This window comes from Petromyzon marinus, chromosome 11 (genome assembly GCF_048934315.1).
Source record: "Petromyzon marinus isolate PM22_M1 ecotype Great Lakes invasive population chromosome 11, UKy_Petmar_22M1.pri1.0, whole genome shotgun sequence".
Taxonomy (NCBI): domain Eukaryota; kingdom Metazoa; phylum Chordata; class Hyperoartia; order Petromyzontiformes; family Petromyzontidae; genus Petromyzon; species Petromyzon marinus.
The window spans coordinates 8,121,547-8,136,440 of NC_133677.1; the positions used below are offsets into that span (position 1 = coordinate 8,121,547).

At 46.9% G+C, this 14,894-nt stretch overlaps 1 protein-coding gene across 1 annotated transcript in view; it reads right to left on the bottom strand.

Moving 5' to 3' along the window:
* Window positions 1-14,894, bottom strand: part of LOC116941262 (exocyst complex component 6B-like) — a 148,900-nt gene that overhangs the window by 78,408 nt on the left and 55,598 nt on the right. Inside the window, exons 15-16 of the mRNA XM_032952125.2 lie at window positions 11,991-12,100; window positions 2,741-2,852 (exon numbers count right to left, since the gene is read on the bottom strand). Coding sequence (XP_032808016.1) covers window positions 2,741-2,852; window positions 11,991-12,100 — 222 coding nt within the window. The remainder of the gene's footprint in view (window positions 1-2,740; window positions 2,853-11,990; window positions 12,101-14,894) is intronic.

Below are 14,894 nucleotides of genomic sequence, written 5' to 3' on the forward strand. Positions count from 1 at the left end.
AAAACGTGCTAATTCCATCGCTCCATCTCCGCAGCAGCCACATTCTCTGGCACGTCCCTTCCCTCGGCTGGCATTCCATCGTTATCCTTGAGCACCAGCCTACATCCTTTGCAATTGGGCCATCTGTGAAAGGGAGCTTCATAGCTCATCGGATTTCTCCTGGACAAATAAAGATTCTGAACATGATTCGACCAACATGTCATGCCAAGGCCCACTTACCTCTCTTGTTACGAGTATGTATTTTATAGTATGAACGCTACTAATAGCTCAGTAGGCTTTACCTGGTAAGATAAAAAAAAAACTGTTTAGTTTTATTTGTATTGACTGTTTTTAAGTTAGTCGTTTTGCTTTCCTATACTTTGCACTCCGTGTTTTTGTATTACTTGCTGTTGCAACGTTCTGATCTACCCCTACTAGACATCTGTGAAAAATAGCTTAACACCTCATCGGATTCCTCCAGGATAAAAAAAATATTCTGATTCTGAAAACCTGGTTTTGTATTAACTACCGGGTCAACGGGCAGCTTTAAAGCATCACCTTTATTTATACATGCAAACACCCCCTTATAAACAGAGACAGATGGGCGGACAGGTTATGCCAGTCAACTGCAGATACCAACATATCCAGGAGTACACACACAAATATAAAAAAGGACCTCTGACATACTGAATCGCAGCTGTAACATGAAAGGCCGGGCCAAACGCTCTAATGTGCCGGATAAGCCCCATGTTTTCTCACACTGTCAGTCACAGCGGTTCAGCCAAGAGGCAGCCACTGCTTAGCGCTCGGCACCCAGGGGTCACCTGTTTCTCGGCTAATTTGACTTGGCCAAGGTAACAAACTCGTTTTTTTTTCTTCCTCTCTCTCTTTCTCTCGTTTTTCTGCCCGGCTTCAGCAGGACATGAGCGATCGCAGATGTCCGAACCGCATTTTACCAAACCACGGTAAAATGTCAACTAAATGGGTTTGGAAAGGAATGGAGTATTTATTTATTTATTTTTCTTTAATAGTGAGCGCACGGCACTGTTATGTGTGAATGCATGTGGTATTTTCAACAACAACAAAGAAATAAGGGACTGGCTAAACGCAGCCTGTACCACGGCCCAAGTCTGGAAGGTCGTCTACTGCAAGCACATCAACACACATACGCTTACCAAAAAATCTCAGATTTCAAGGAATGACGTATTCTCCGATTTAGAAGATGCCCATTTTTCCTCGTGCACTTTAGGTCATAAGTTGGGGGGGGGGGGGTGGGTGGGGGTGCATCTTTTAAACCCGGCAACCGTACGTGTCACCAGACTTGTATGACCTAATTGACGTCAGCAATCCCATCGATGCTTCCAATTATGAACGAAATCCATCCCTCGTTCTTTCACGAATGGTGCACGAGTAAGGTCGATGTATTAGCGGCGTTAATGCGTTTTAATTATGCACTCACTTACAATCGGCCACGTAGGAAGGCAGCGTAAACAGTAATCCTCCGGTTATGAAGAAGGGTTTGTTGAATAATGTCGAGACAAAGCCTGCTTGTGGAAGATAGCATGGCAAATAGGTCCCTGACCAATCTGTGTCAAGTTTGGTAGCCTTTTCTTTGTACGAGTGCCTTTAATCCTCACCGTCTGGTGAAACCAAACGTGCTGGAACAGGGTCCTCTTGAACACGGGCCTTTAGACTCCTGGTTAAACAATTTAATTATTGTAAACACAAAGCCTTCCAAAGGCTGTTGGGCTACATGCTGTTAGTGATCATCTGTGATGGCCGCGCGGGAGCATTTGAAGGGAAGGAGTGGCCTGAACAACGCTAAACCACCCTTTGTCTCCCCAGTGCTAATACTTCACACACCAAAACAGACCGAGGACCAATTCAAATATTTGGCGTACCGATGTTGGCCGTGAGCGGCAATTGAACTCAGGTTGAGGAGTTCAGAGCACAGTGCGCGCTAACCACAATGATACCGCTGCCAAAGAAAATACACACACACTCCAACACACTGACACAAAGACAAAGATCCCCCGTATAACCTTGAGCAGACATTTTGAGGCAAATGCTGTTAAAAAAAGCACCGATCAAGGCCAGCACAGTACACAAGGAGGTGGGGGTGGACAGCACCACACCCAGACGCCTTCGTCTCCCTAGTGCCAATGTTCACAAACCACACCAAGTACTCATTCTAGGCTGAGTTGACGTAGGGGAGGCCCAGGACCGGTTTAGATATTCGTCACTGGTGTTGGCCCGTGAGCGGCAATCAAACGTGGGTCGCGGGTTCGTAGAGCAATGCGCAAACCACTGCACTACCGCTCCCCACAACGCTACCACTCTTCACCCACGTACATTCGCATACTCTCACATGCACACACGCCGCACGTCCTGATGGTGCTGCTACTGCAGCCGCTGCTGCCGCCGCCGCCGCCGCCGTCACCACCACCACCACCGCCGCTGCCGCATGGTAGCCGTGATGTATTACAGAGCCGCTTGAGTTACACGCCACAGGATCGCCACAGTTCCCAAAACACATCCCGCAAAACACTCGCACCCACGAAATGCGACACCGGAACCCTTTGATGCTCTCCGCTATTAGGAGCAAGGGAGCACACGCGTGTGCTCGAGGAGGCCCCCGCTAGGAGCGGGTCACCGTGGGGTGGCCATCCGGACGCTTGTGGTCTGTGCAGTCAAAATTCAATTTATATATATACATACACACGCGCGTGCATGTGTCTGTGTGTGTGTGTGTGTGTTTTACCTCGGTCAGACCAATGTTGGGTTTCCGGATGAGGTTTTGCAGAGAACTGCTGAGGACTCTGCTTAGCAGAAGGTTTGCCGATTTCCGGATCATATCATCGATCTCAGTGGAGCTGCCACGCAACAAGGGGAGACAGAGGTTGGGGGGGGGGGGCGAGAGAATGAAAAACAAAGAGAAAACCCACAGGAATTCCATTAAAAATGTCGGTCTTTGGTAAAAAAAAAGTCCATATTTGTTTTGTTTTGCGGCGTGTTTTATTTGCGGAGGCCGACACTTCAAAAGCACGACGGAATTTTACGAGAGCACCGTCTGAACACCTCGGATGAGGTAAACATCGTGAGATTTGAAGCAGCGATGGTCATGACATCATGGCAAGACACATCTTAGAAGACAAAGAAAAAAACTAGCACCTTTTTTGTCTGCAAAGGAATTTCAGATTTGAACTATTCCTACAACCATGACCAAAATGTCATCTTTAAGTAGGTATGACCACGTTAGATGTGTGAGGGACATGATGTGGAGATATTTTTTTGTAAATATGATATTATTTTAAGACTCAAATAGCTTTTACTAGGAATCATAGGAGACAATTCGATGCTATTTGTATAAAAAACCATGATTCTCAACAAATACAATTCACAACCAAGAATCTGCAGCATGGTGGGAGGGGGGGGGGGGTGCCGTGATGTGGTTAGCGCCCTGCGCTCTGAATCCAGTGACCGAGGTTCAATTCCCAGCCATGGCTAATATCAGTGGCACGAGTGATACCTAAACCGGTCACGGGCCACCCCACTTCATCAACCCGCATTGACCAGTGGTGGTGGTTAGATACGGTAAAACCCATGACCGGCACGGTGTGGACATTACTGAAAAAACGGCTGTAAATTGTTATGAATACTCCACGTGTAGATACAGTATAACCATTTAAAGCAAAACCAAGCACCATACATGGGTACTTCTGTAAGCAGTAAATATTCATACCAATACACTGACCTTTGGGTTAACCGTAAAACTGCAGTCAAGAATTCGAGCTTATCAGGTTACGCATACTTCATGGTCACAGTGCAATCCACGCTGCAAGCAATAGTTATTTAAACCTGCGTACAACACGACGACATGTATTTTTTGTCTCGCGATAAATGCGACAACAAAACTAACCGCGCATTGCATTACGCAATCCCAGATGCAACAGAATGCCTCTCGGCACGTACGCGAAATCATTGTGTGCGTGTGTGGGAAACACGTGGGGTGCACGACGATTAAGTCACGTTCGTTGCTCCCGTCACTGCGTTGTCACATGCGGGTGTGGGAGAGGGGTGGGTGGATTGAAACAATATCATAAAGATCGCCACTCCCTGCTGCTGCTGCTGCTGTCGCTGCCACCACTGCAGGTAAACTTTTTACCTTTACCCCGTGGCTTGCACTTGGAGGAATGCCATAAACCTGGCGCACTACAATGGGCCGTCACAATACGTGCCAAGAAAAAGCAAGCCGTGCAATACAGGTGAACAGGGAGGTGCAAGAGATTGACATAATCTTTAAATGTCACAGCTCCTAATTCCCTTCTAGCACACACTTTACGGCCCCATTTTTTTGTTTGTTAAAGTGTGAAATTCATCACTCGGGAACTATTTTCTCTTTTTAACCGTCCAATTTGGCGCATTGTTGCTTGGCGATGGTCATGGAACAAAACCACAAGCGCTTCGGATTCCTCCCAACGAAAGGCACGACCATCGTAAGAGGGACGTCTACAGCGCGACTGTGACGCCCACCCCCCCACCCCCCCCCCCCCGTTCGTGTACGGCGCCCGTGAACTCTGCCACAAATATGAAGCTCTCCGCTGCCTCTGACGCAACGAGCCAGTGCAGACAAAAGCAAGGACCCCAACAAGTAACCTTTCACGGACTATTTGGTTCAGGTTGTGTTAACGAGCACCTATTAAGGAGGGCACAACGCTCAATGGGGTGGTGTGGCCAGCGCCACGTCCGGCCACCTTTGTCTCGCCAGTGCAAATGTTTACACACAGCACAAGGCACGGCTTTAATTTATTTAAAGCCGAGCCCACCAATTCTATACATCACGCGCCAATGACGTCGCTGTTGTCAGCTGTGGCTAGGTATCGAACTCAGGTCACCGGATTTGAACCACGAAGCCACCACTGTCCAATAAGCATACACACACCATTAAAATTGTACACATTCGTCAAAGACTCGTTACCAATTACATTACATTTTGGTTTCAACCTGTGGGCATCAATTCTCAATGTATTATTAGAATTCACCTTAATGCAGCACCGTGAATATATTAATGACAAAAAAAATAAGATACGCATTGCTTGGATTACAGTGAGGCACATAATTGTTACAGATTTTACCATAGTGTACACAGTCACGAGTGTGATTGCTAGATGTGGTACGATATTTACACATTTTGAAAGCAATGTGCTTAATGAATGTATAACTGTAAAAAAGCCAGCAATGAAATTTAACACCTGCTACTTAATACACTTTACAAACTCAAAATATAGCCTCGAATGAAGACAAGAAACTGAACGATGAACGCAAATCTGAAGTTGTTTCAAATAAAGGTGGCATATTAAACGCAACCTCCACACAGCTAAGTGCTGCTAATTTAGAACATATTACGTTTCCTCGTAAATATCCTGCAAGGTCCAAATCTGAACGAAACGAAGAATTTGCTGCGTCACAATTGGCTTTTAGCGGTAGAGACTCCGCAGAGTCCATGCGAGAAAAATTATATTTGTTGTTCAAGCTAAAAAGTCCTTCGAAAAGTAAACATAACCCTATGCACTTACAGCACATGAATACACACACTCAGACGTACGAAAATAATGAGCTGGTTCCCGAATGAGAGCGGCGTATATATGGAATATGACACGTAATGGAACATGCATATTGAAACCTTGAGGGAAGTTGTTGAATTTTTTATGACGTATTACCCAAAGGCGTCCACGGCTTGTCAACTACGACTTCCAAATGTGGGGACCTATGGGGAAATTACCACTAAAATATATATTTATTTTTCGTGCTATAAACGACCAGTGACAACCCCCAGTTTAAGCTGTCATACCTTACTGCTGGAATGCAAAAGTCAACCCAAACAGAACTCTGCGGCTTTACTCGGGCTAGCAACACGCGCGCTGTTTAGCTCTGTATTTCATAGTAACACAAATTACACAAATTAATCAGGCTTATTTATTCATCTGCAGATACCGACAAACTCTCATGAGCCCTATCTGGGACAGGGAATACAAATGATGCCCTTAAAATAAACATAAATACAGTTTGTGGCAATCGACTGAGGGCGAAAGGCGAGGTTTCTCTTTGTCACTCCAAACACACAAAAGCCATCGACTCACTCACGAGACCATTACTCTGCAACGCGTTCACTGCTTTACAAGTGCTATTTTGTAAAGGTGACGTGTTCGGCTGTGGCTCAGTGCGGGTGGGTGGCTCTTCAGGTCAAATGTGCGTCTCTGACCAGCGTTGACGTGTACTAGAAGCAATTTGGTTTGAAGTGCGGCCCAATGAATACTGCCCCTCCTGATAACCCGCGGTAAAGTGCCTGCGAGTAGCTGCAGTGCGGTTTATCTTTGAGCAGGAGCGTCTGACCCCAATGGAGCTGCGTGAACAAAAAACGCCATCAGAAATGTGAACTCGTTCGCGAAGTTCGTCGTGTGAACAGTTAAGAATTCCAAGCACCTCCGATTAGCACGGTCCGGCTATGTATGGTGCGAAAGAAGTTCAACATACAGTGAGGGGAAAAAAAGTATTTGATCCCCTGCCGATTTTGTACGTTTGCCCACTGACAAAGAAATGATCAGTCTAAAATTTTAATGGTAGGTTTATTTGAACAGTGAGAGACAGAATAACAACAACAAAACAGAAAAACGCATGTCAAAAATGTTATAAATTGATTTGCATTTTATTGAGGGAAATACGTATTTGACCCCCTCTCAATCAGAAAGATAACGAGCTGAGATTAGAAGCACACTCTGAAAGGGAGTGCTCCTAATCTCAGCTTGTTACTTGTTTAAAAGACACCTGTCCACAGAAGCAATCAATCAATCAGATTCCAAACTCTCCACCATGGCCAAGACCAAAGAGCTCTCCAAGGATGTCAGGGACAAGATTGTAGACCTACACAAGGCTGGAATAGGCTACAAGACCATTGCCAAGCAGCTTGGTGAGAAGGTGACAACAGTTGGTGCGATTATTCGCAAATGGAAGAAACACAAAAGAACTGTCAATCTCCCTCGGCCTGGGGCTCCATGCAAGATCTCACCTCGTGGAGTTGCAATGATCATGAGAACGGTGAGGAATCAGCCCAGAACTACACGGGAGGATCTTGTCAATGATCTCAAGGCAGCTGGGACCATAGTCACCAAGAAAACAATTGGTAACACACTATGCCGTGAAAGACTGAAATCCTGCAGCGCCCGCAAGGTCCCCCTGCTCAAGAAAGCACATATACATGCCCGTCTGAAGTTTGCCAATGGACATCTGAATGATTAAGAGGACAAATGGGTGAAAGTGTTGTGGTCAGATGAGACCAAAATTGAGCTCTTTGGCATAAACTCAACTCACCGTGTTTGGAGGAGGAGGAATGCTGCCTATGACCCCAAGAACACCATCCCCACCGTCAAACATGGAGGTGGAAACATTATGCTTTGGGGGTGTTTTTCTGCTAAGGGGACAGGACAACTTCACCGCATCAAAGGGATGATGGACGGGGCCATGTACCGTCAAATATTGGGTGAGAACCTCCTTCCCTCAGCCAGGGCATTGAAAATGGGTCGTGGATGGGTATTCCAGCATGGCAATGACCCAAAACACACGGCCAAGTCAACAAAGGAGTGGCTCAAGAAGAAGCACATTAAGGTCCTGGAGTGGCCTAGCCAGTCTCCAGACCTTAATCCCATAGAAAATCTGTGGAGGGAGCTGAAGGAATGGAGTTGCCAAACGTCAGCCTCGAAAACCTTAATGACTTGCAGAAGATCTGCAAAGAGGAGTGGGACAAAATCATTCCTGAGATGTGTGCAAACCTGGTGGCCAACTACAAGAAACGTCTGACCTCTGTGATTGCCAACAAGGGTTTTGCCACCAAGTACCAAGTCATGTTTTGCAGAGGGGTCAAATACTTATTTCCCTCATTGAAATGCAAATCAATTTATAACATTTTTGACATGCGTTTTTCTGGATTTTTTTGTTGTTATTCTGTTTCTCACTGTTCATACAAACCTACCATTAAAATTAATGACTGATCATTTCTTTGTCAGTGGGCAAACATATAAAATCAGCAGGGGATCAAATACTTTTTTCCCTCACTGTACATACCAAGCCATCCTCGCTGATTATCAGCAATGAACACCGCAGTTACAATGTTTGACCAACTCGGCATTTTGGTAGTTTAAAATCCCATGTACATTGTATAGTGTTTGTGTCAATCCACCGCTGGATGATGCCCTCCCAACATTATGAAAGTCCTGGCAAGGTTAGGGGTTATGCGACTAAACTTAACCACGCTGGTCAGCACGGGGGTTGGTGAAGGGAACATTGAAGTAGGGTACAAGAATTGATGCTGTAACCACCACAAAATCCTCAGAAGCCCCATGTCAACTTGTTTATTATGCACAGTGCTCACTCATCATAATAAGATCCAGGCTCAAGCTGTTTAGCTTCCAGAGCTCTGACAAGATATAAACTATTCCAGGTGATAGTCGTAGGCAATTGAAATGACACCGAGTTGTTTTTATTTTAAGTATTCGTCCTATGAAGCGACTGGCCCCGAGCATGGGAACGGGTAATTTATGCCGATGGAACAGAGGCGCAAACGAACATGAGCACTGCCCAATCGGTCACGTGAGAAGCGTTACACTTTGAATTTTGACGATACATATAAGCTGCTGAAATAATCATGTAAATTTCAATATCGTGTATATGTTTAAGCTTTCTGATTAATACTGTGAACTGTTATAACAGGCCTGACTCAGGAAAATTATACTCAAATGATGGAAATGCAGTCAGATTTCTGAAACGTTAGACTGGATTATGTAAAAGGCTCATCCAGCTTAACATTTCAGACGTGATGTGACTGCCACGTCACGTGGATGAGAAACCCAGATGAGGACTGGAAGATATTTTATTGCACTGCTTTGCCGTCCACAAGCATGCAACTTATATTCATACAACTTCCATCACAAGATCCGACGTGGTGTTATTCTTCTACATCACTTCATGATAACAGTTGCACCGCAATTCCCATTCTCCGTGTCACCTCTCGAACTACGATGCAGAGCCGTAGCAGCTTGACAAAGAGTGGAGTTTTGTAACGAGTGATAATGTAACTAAAGTGGCTACCAGAAGCAGATCAAAAAGGGTACCCCCCCTTTCTTAAAAAAATATATAGCTTTGGCTTCAACAAGAACGTGCCTAATGCTCTAGGGCATGAGCAAGCACAAAAGCGCGGGATCTTTCTTGGCTCCGCTGGAATCAATGGCACAGACTGCCGACGAACGCAGGCAGAAAAGCATGCGGGGCAGAGCACAGTGACAGCCCGGGACAAACGCGGTTCACGTAACGACGCTTTCAAGGCCTTAACCCTGCCACATGGCGGCTCACAATAGGGTGGGGAGGGGGAGGCGCGCGTCCGATAGGTGTGTGCGCTCCACGCCACAAAAGGTCCCTTTCTTCGTGGCACTGCTATCTCGATACTCTGCCATGGACTCACTGTACCGTGTTACATAGAGAGGTCAGAACATGAGCCGGCAATTACCCATATCGCCGAACCTCTGAGACGTGGGGGGCACAAAGGCTGAAACGGAGCGGCGAGTGGGGAGACCGGTGACAATGAGATATTTTCTACTTCTCATTACTGTCTTCACCCTGCCCACCACAAAAACTGCGTCCCCCCCCCCAGCCCCCGCCCCCACACGTGTGGATTCCCATTTCATCTGGCAGCGACAAGAGATGTCAGGGGCACTCGCACACGAGCTCGTAAGAGTGTGCGTGCGTGTGCGCGCATAAAGCGCATGCAAACACATGCGCACGCAAACGCACAGCGCCGCTCCCACACAAGCCAAGTCTGGTGAACATGTACCTTGGTGCGTACGCACATGCACATGTGCACACACTAGAAATAGAGATTCCTTGCTTTATTAAAATTGAGCTTCGTCATTAGAATTGCATAACGTTAAATCAGTGGATTACATTATTCAACAATTAAAATTAAAGCAGCTTGAAAGTTGAATTGCTTCAATTGAGGACGGTAAAACAAGCTTTCCTGAAATTTGCTCTAAGTGTTCTTGCATGAGAAAACATCTGCCAGTTTTCTTTGCTGAACATTCTGAATTCATTACAACAAGACACCGACTCATTATGAAAGAAAGATTTAAGAACATGTAGTGAGATTTGAAAAGTTTTTTGTTCTTTTATCAAATTGAAGACTTTCCAAAAAGCAGAGCTAGGGAAATGAAAGGAGCCTCCTCTTTGGTAACGAAACCTGATACAACGGAGCAATGATTGTCTTGCAGCATTTTCCATTTCCAAGCAAGGCATCCTTGGTTGTAGTGCAGCCTTCGCCATGCCAATGGCACTGCGCCAATGGGGTAACTACTCTCCTGTAAATAAACCCGGCATCACTGTTTCCCGGTCGCCTTTACGTCTATTCCCGTCATCCGTCATCACACAGTCCGCATTGTTCCCTGTGCAGACACACAGTCTGCGGCCATGGCCAGGACTTGCATTAGGAGCGCTCCTCTCTTATGCCAGCCTCTCTAACGTCAAGTGAGGCGGGGGGGGGGGGGCAGGGGGGGGGTAAGGGTTTATCGCAGGGGTGGGCAACCTTGCCCCGACTTGAGGGCCGAACGGAACTTGAAAATACATTTGGCGGGCCACACATTTAACGCACGCCTCTCGTTCACTTCTGTCACTGCGAAGAGGCCCTTGCACATATTTCCTGCGAGGAATAAATGGCATTTGAGGCACGTTTCTTCGTGGTAGACATCATGCGGATGCAGGCCGCATGACATGAAGTCATTGGTCGTATTCCCAACCCCTGGTTTATCGTGCCGCACGCTTACGCGCCGAAGCACCACGTACGGCAACGCCAGGCGCTCAGCATGCAGGGTGTGTGAAGTGGCTTATTAAAAGGGTGGCGACAATTTATTTATATGGGGGTTGGGGATTTCAAATAATTTCCTCTTTCATCACTTGTTATATGTTTTTTATCCAAAACATAGATGCGCTACGTGCTGTGCGAACGTCAGGCTCCTTCATATAGAGCAGTGCCATCATCGACATCATCCAAAATCACCGCCATCCGACACACGAGCCAATTTCCTTGCACTTACTCCAAGATTGACATCCCCATTGGGTGAGTTCCCTCCCTTTGGCTGCCACCTCGACCGCTGGTCATCGTCCCCCCTCCCTTCTAGCGACGTGTTCTGCCCAGATGCATTGACTATTCAAAAAAGTCAATATTACACATCTCTCAACTTGTGTATGCGAACGCTTGCATGCGCTCATCTTCCTCGGTGTATCCATCAGTGTTTCGTGTATTAAATTATACATAACAAGCAATATATATTTTATAATACATTTGGAATTAGTTATACAATGTCTTGAGCAATAATACCAGCAAATTGTGTGTGTGTACGTATATATATGTACTTAAATTGGAGACTGAATTTTAAATACATATATATTGTTCCCCATTAGGAATCCACCAAACATGAGTTTACTCAGGTGATTACCACAGGGCTATAACGTTTCAATTGCAAGACAAACACGCTGACAGGTTCCAATAATTAAACCATGCTACTGGGATGAAACATCCACAGTTTTGCCCGCTACAGTCATTTGTTCATACGCTGCTTGGATGAGGGCATGCCCACGCCATGTCGGCCATGGGGGTTAGTTGACCACACTTCACCACATTGGTCAATGCACGTTGGAGAAGAATGGCGCCCAGGATTGGTTCAGACATGGCTCGCCACCGTGATGTCAGCCGAGGCCCGGATTCGAACTCCGAGCACCGGCTCATTGTGCAGCAAGCGGACCACTGCGGCAACGCTGCTGCTCTGCTGCAGCGCTGGGATTTCAAGAGACAGACTCTTGAAATCTCGGCATTAAAGCTACACGCACGCTCCCCCCTCATCCTCACGAGCGCCCTCGTCGCATCCAATGGGACGCTCCGATGTCCGCGTGCGGCTGTCAGCTCTGAGCCTCACCTGAGATGGAGATCTTCGGAGAACTTAAGGCAGGCGTAGATGAATTCCTTCACCTGCGTGTAAATGCTGGGCACGAACTGCGAAAACGGGATTTTCTTTGGGAAGGTTTGCTGTAAACAAAAGAGCCAAAAAAAAAAACCACGTCAAATAAAACACGAGATGTAAAAACAAGAAATGACGACATCCTTTCAACGGGCAGCCCCGATGACAGCATTATAAACTAAGAGGCTTCTCGAAGCATTGTAAGACGCGCAAGAAGAACGGCGGGTAATAATGCAAGGTCCGGTGTCGGGTATTAACTTCAGGTTGGGTCTACGAAACGTACCCACCGTTTGTACTCAACAGTGGGGAGTTGTATGAAAGGCACAAATAGCCGTGCTGAGTGACAAGTATAATCAACACGTCTTTTGTCTCATTCAAGTCGCGTGTTATTTCGTTCATATATGTCGGTCGACGCATTAAATCCGGAGAGACGATAACATCACGTTGCAAGAGCGCAAAGACCACACAAAATGTTTATATGCAGCACGTAGCAAAATTCTATCACGAAGAGCAAAAAAAAAAGCCCATTGTGTTTTAAGAATGAGGCCTTCAATGAGTGCATAATGATAACCGTGATGTATGGAATGTAAACACGCTTGCAACAAAAAAAAAATTGTACAAGACCTGAAAAACCACACCACGTGCGCACGGACAGATTCAACATTTGGAATAAGTCTAAGACACAATAAAATAACCGCACGAATTAAAAAAAGTGCATGAATCCAAGACACCGCAATCACAATTAATAAAAATAAACAGACCAGAGAAAGACGTCTAGCAGGATGGGGATGAGAATAGCATGAGTTAAGCAAAGAAAGGGTGGCCATGAGAGTGGACCACGCATGAACGGTTGCCCAAAGAGAACAAGTGATGAAATGAGACTATGAGCTAAGGTGCAGCTGCATAGAACGTGGGCTTTGGCATTTATCCATAAATCAATTAATAAAAAGAGCTAATGACCATGGTGATATATTTATGTATGTGACTGCGTATGCAAACTTATGACTGCGTGTGTGTGTGTATATATATAAACAGAGCGGTGGCGCATTGCTTAGCGCACTGCACTACCAACTCGGAAACCCAAGTTCGAGTCTAACTCACGACCAAAGCGAGTGATCATTGTCGAAACCGGTCCTGGGCCTGGCCCTAAGTCAACTCAGCCTCAAATGAGTACCTGGTGCGATGTGAAAACATCAGTAATGGGAGAGGAAAAAGCAGTAAAACGTGTTGCTGACCACAAAACAACGTCATTATGCGAGGTGCCAGCCTTAATAAATGCTCGCGAACAGAACTTGCCCCAACAATCTGGTAAAGTCTATATAGGAGGCGGTGGGGGGGGGGGCAGATCTTTGTCTTTGTATATATAAGTATACTTTACTTTATTTGCATAGTTGCAGTCACAATGAGTCCATCTGGACCGGTGTTGCACTCGCGGCCAACCGAGCAGGGGTCAACGCACGGGCTAATCTATCTGCGCCGGGAAGATTTCTTTGAAAGTCGCCGAGGTCCGCACACTCGGCGGCTGAAAGCTAAGCGAGCCCTTGGTGCCTGGGTGCCCCCCACCCCCCCCAAAGGGCCGGCCAGGATAATCCCCGCAAAGCCAAGGGGGGGGGAGGTTGGGGGGGGGGGGCTTCTGTAGGCGTGCAGCGGTGGCCCATCCCGTACGGGGGCTCTATGCAAGCAGCGCCCCGGAGGTCAGCGCTCGGGGTTAATCCCGAGCAACCTCCCAGGACCTCCGCGCCTAAGCCGCAGTGGCAGCCATGGCAACGGCGTTATTGAAAGTCGGAGATGAAATCGTCGGTGAATAACCGACCGGCGGCGCCGACGCGCAAACAAAAAAGTGGCGCTTCTCGCAAAGCGGCAAGCTGGCCGGGTGCGGCATGCTGATGAGCCATTATGGTGGCAAAACCAGTCTATGGATGACCCAATTTCGCCGTTAGAAGAACGTTCGGCCATATTTCGAGGTTGGCGAGCTAGTGGCTGGCTTCAGTTAGCCTGGTGAATGCCCTAAATGCTGCTGGTGAATGATCACAACAGGCAGTGCCATGCCGGACAGTGCCATGCTATGTGGTCAATGGTTCGAAATATAGAAGACCCTCCTACAGAGACAGAAACTGTCAGAAAGCAAAAGCCAAACATTGACTTAATTAGCCTGTTTAGAAACTTAACTTACAGCAATTGCGACGACTATATTAAAAAAACATTTGACACATTGGGCAGTAAAATATGAAACGCACATTCTTCAACGTCGTATTGGGTACAAGATGAATAAAAACGCTTTGTCTTTTGGCTTCTTATAAAAAAAATAAAAAAGATACTAATCAGATCAGTTGCTGGGGTGCCGTGTGACCTAAACCCCCGTGGCTTTTTTCCAATTAAATCGAAAAGCTACCAAGATGCCACGACCGAGCAGATGCACCGGGCAGGGGAAGAGTCAAAGGCAGCCCCGGCAGACAAGGTGGCCCCCGCCTTGAGACTGCGGTGGCATTTCGGCGCCCAGAGCGCCTGTCAGATGCACTTAACCTCGACCCGCTGCTTGCCCTCCTGCCATGTGGTGACCACAGATGTCCCCAGCTTTATTTAGGTGCAATCGGGTCCCCGGGAGACGCGGGACCTGTCAGCTCTGAGAGCCATCGCTGCATCAAACCTCCGCGCTGCGAGCAAGACCTCGCAGACGCCCCCGCGCACAGCCACGCGACGGCTGCGTTAATGCCTCCGTGACTTGCGAAGCTCTGTCAGCTTTAATTAGTGCAATTCACCAGAACCCATCTGGAGGTTAATATTCGTGTGTCCTGTCCTAATCCACGTGCGAGTGATTTCATAGCCACTGTGTCATGATATTTGCGCAAATGCCATACCCTT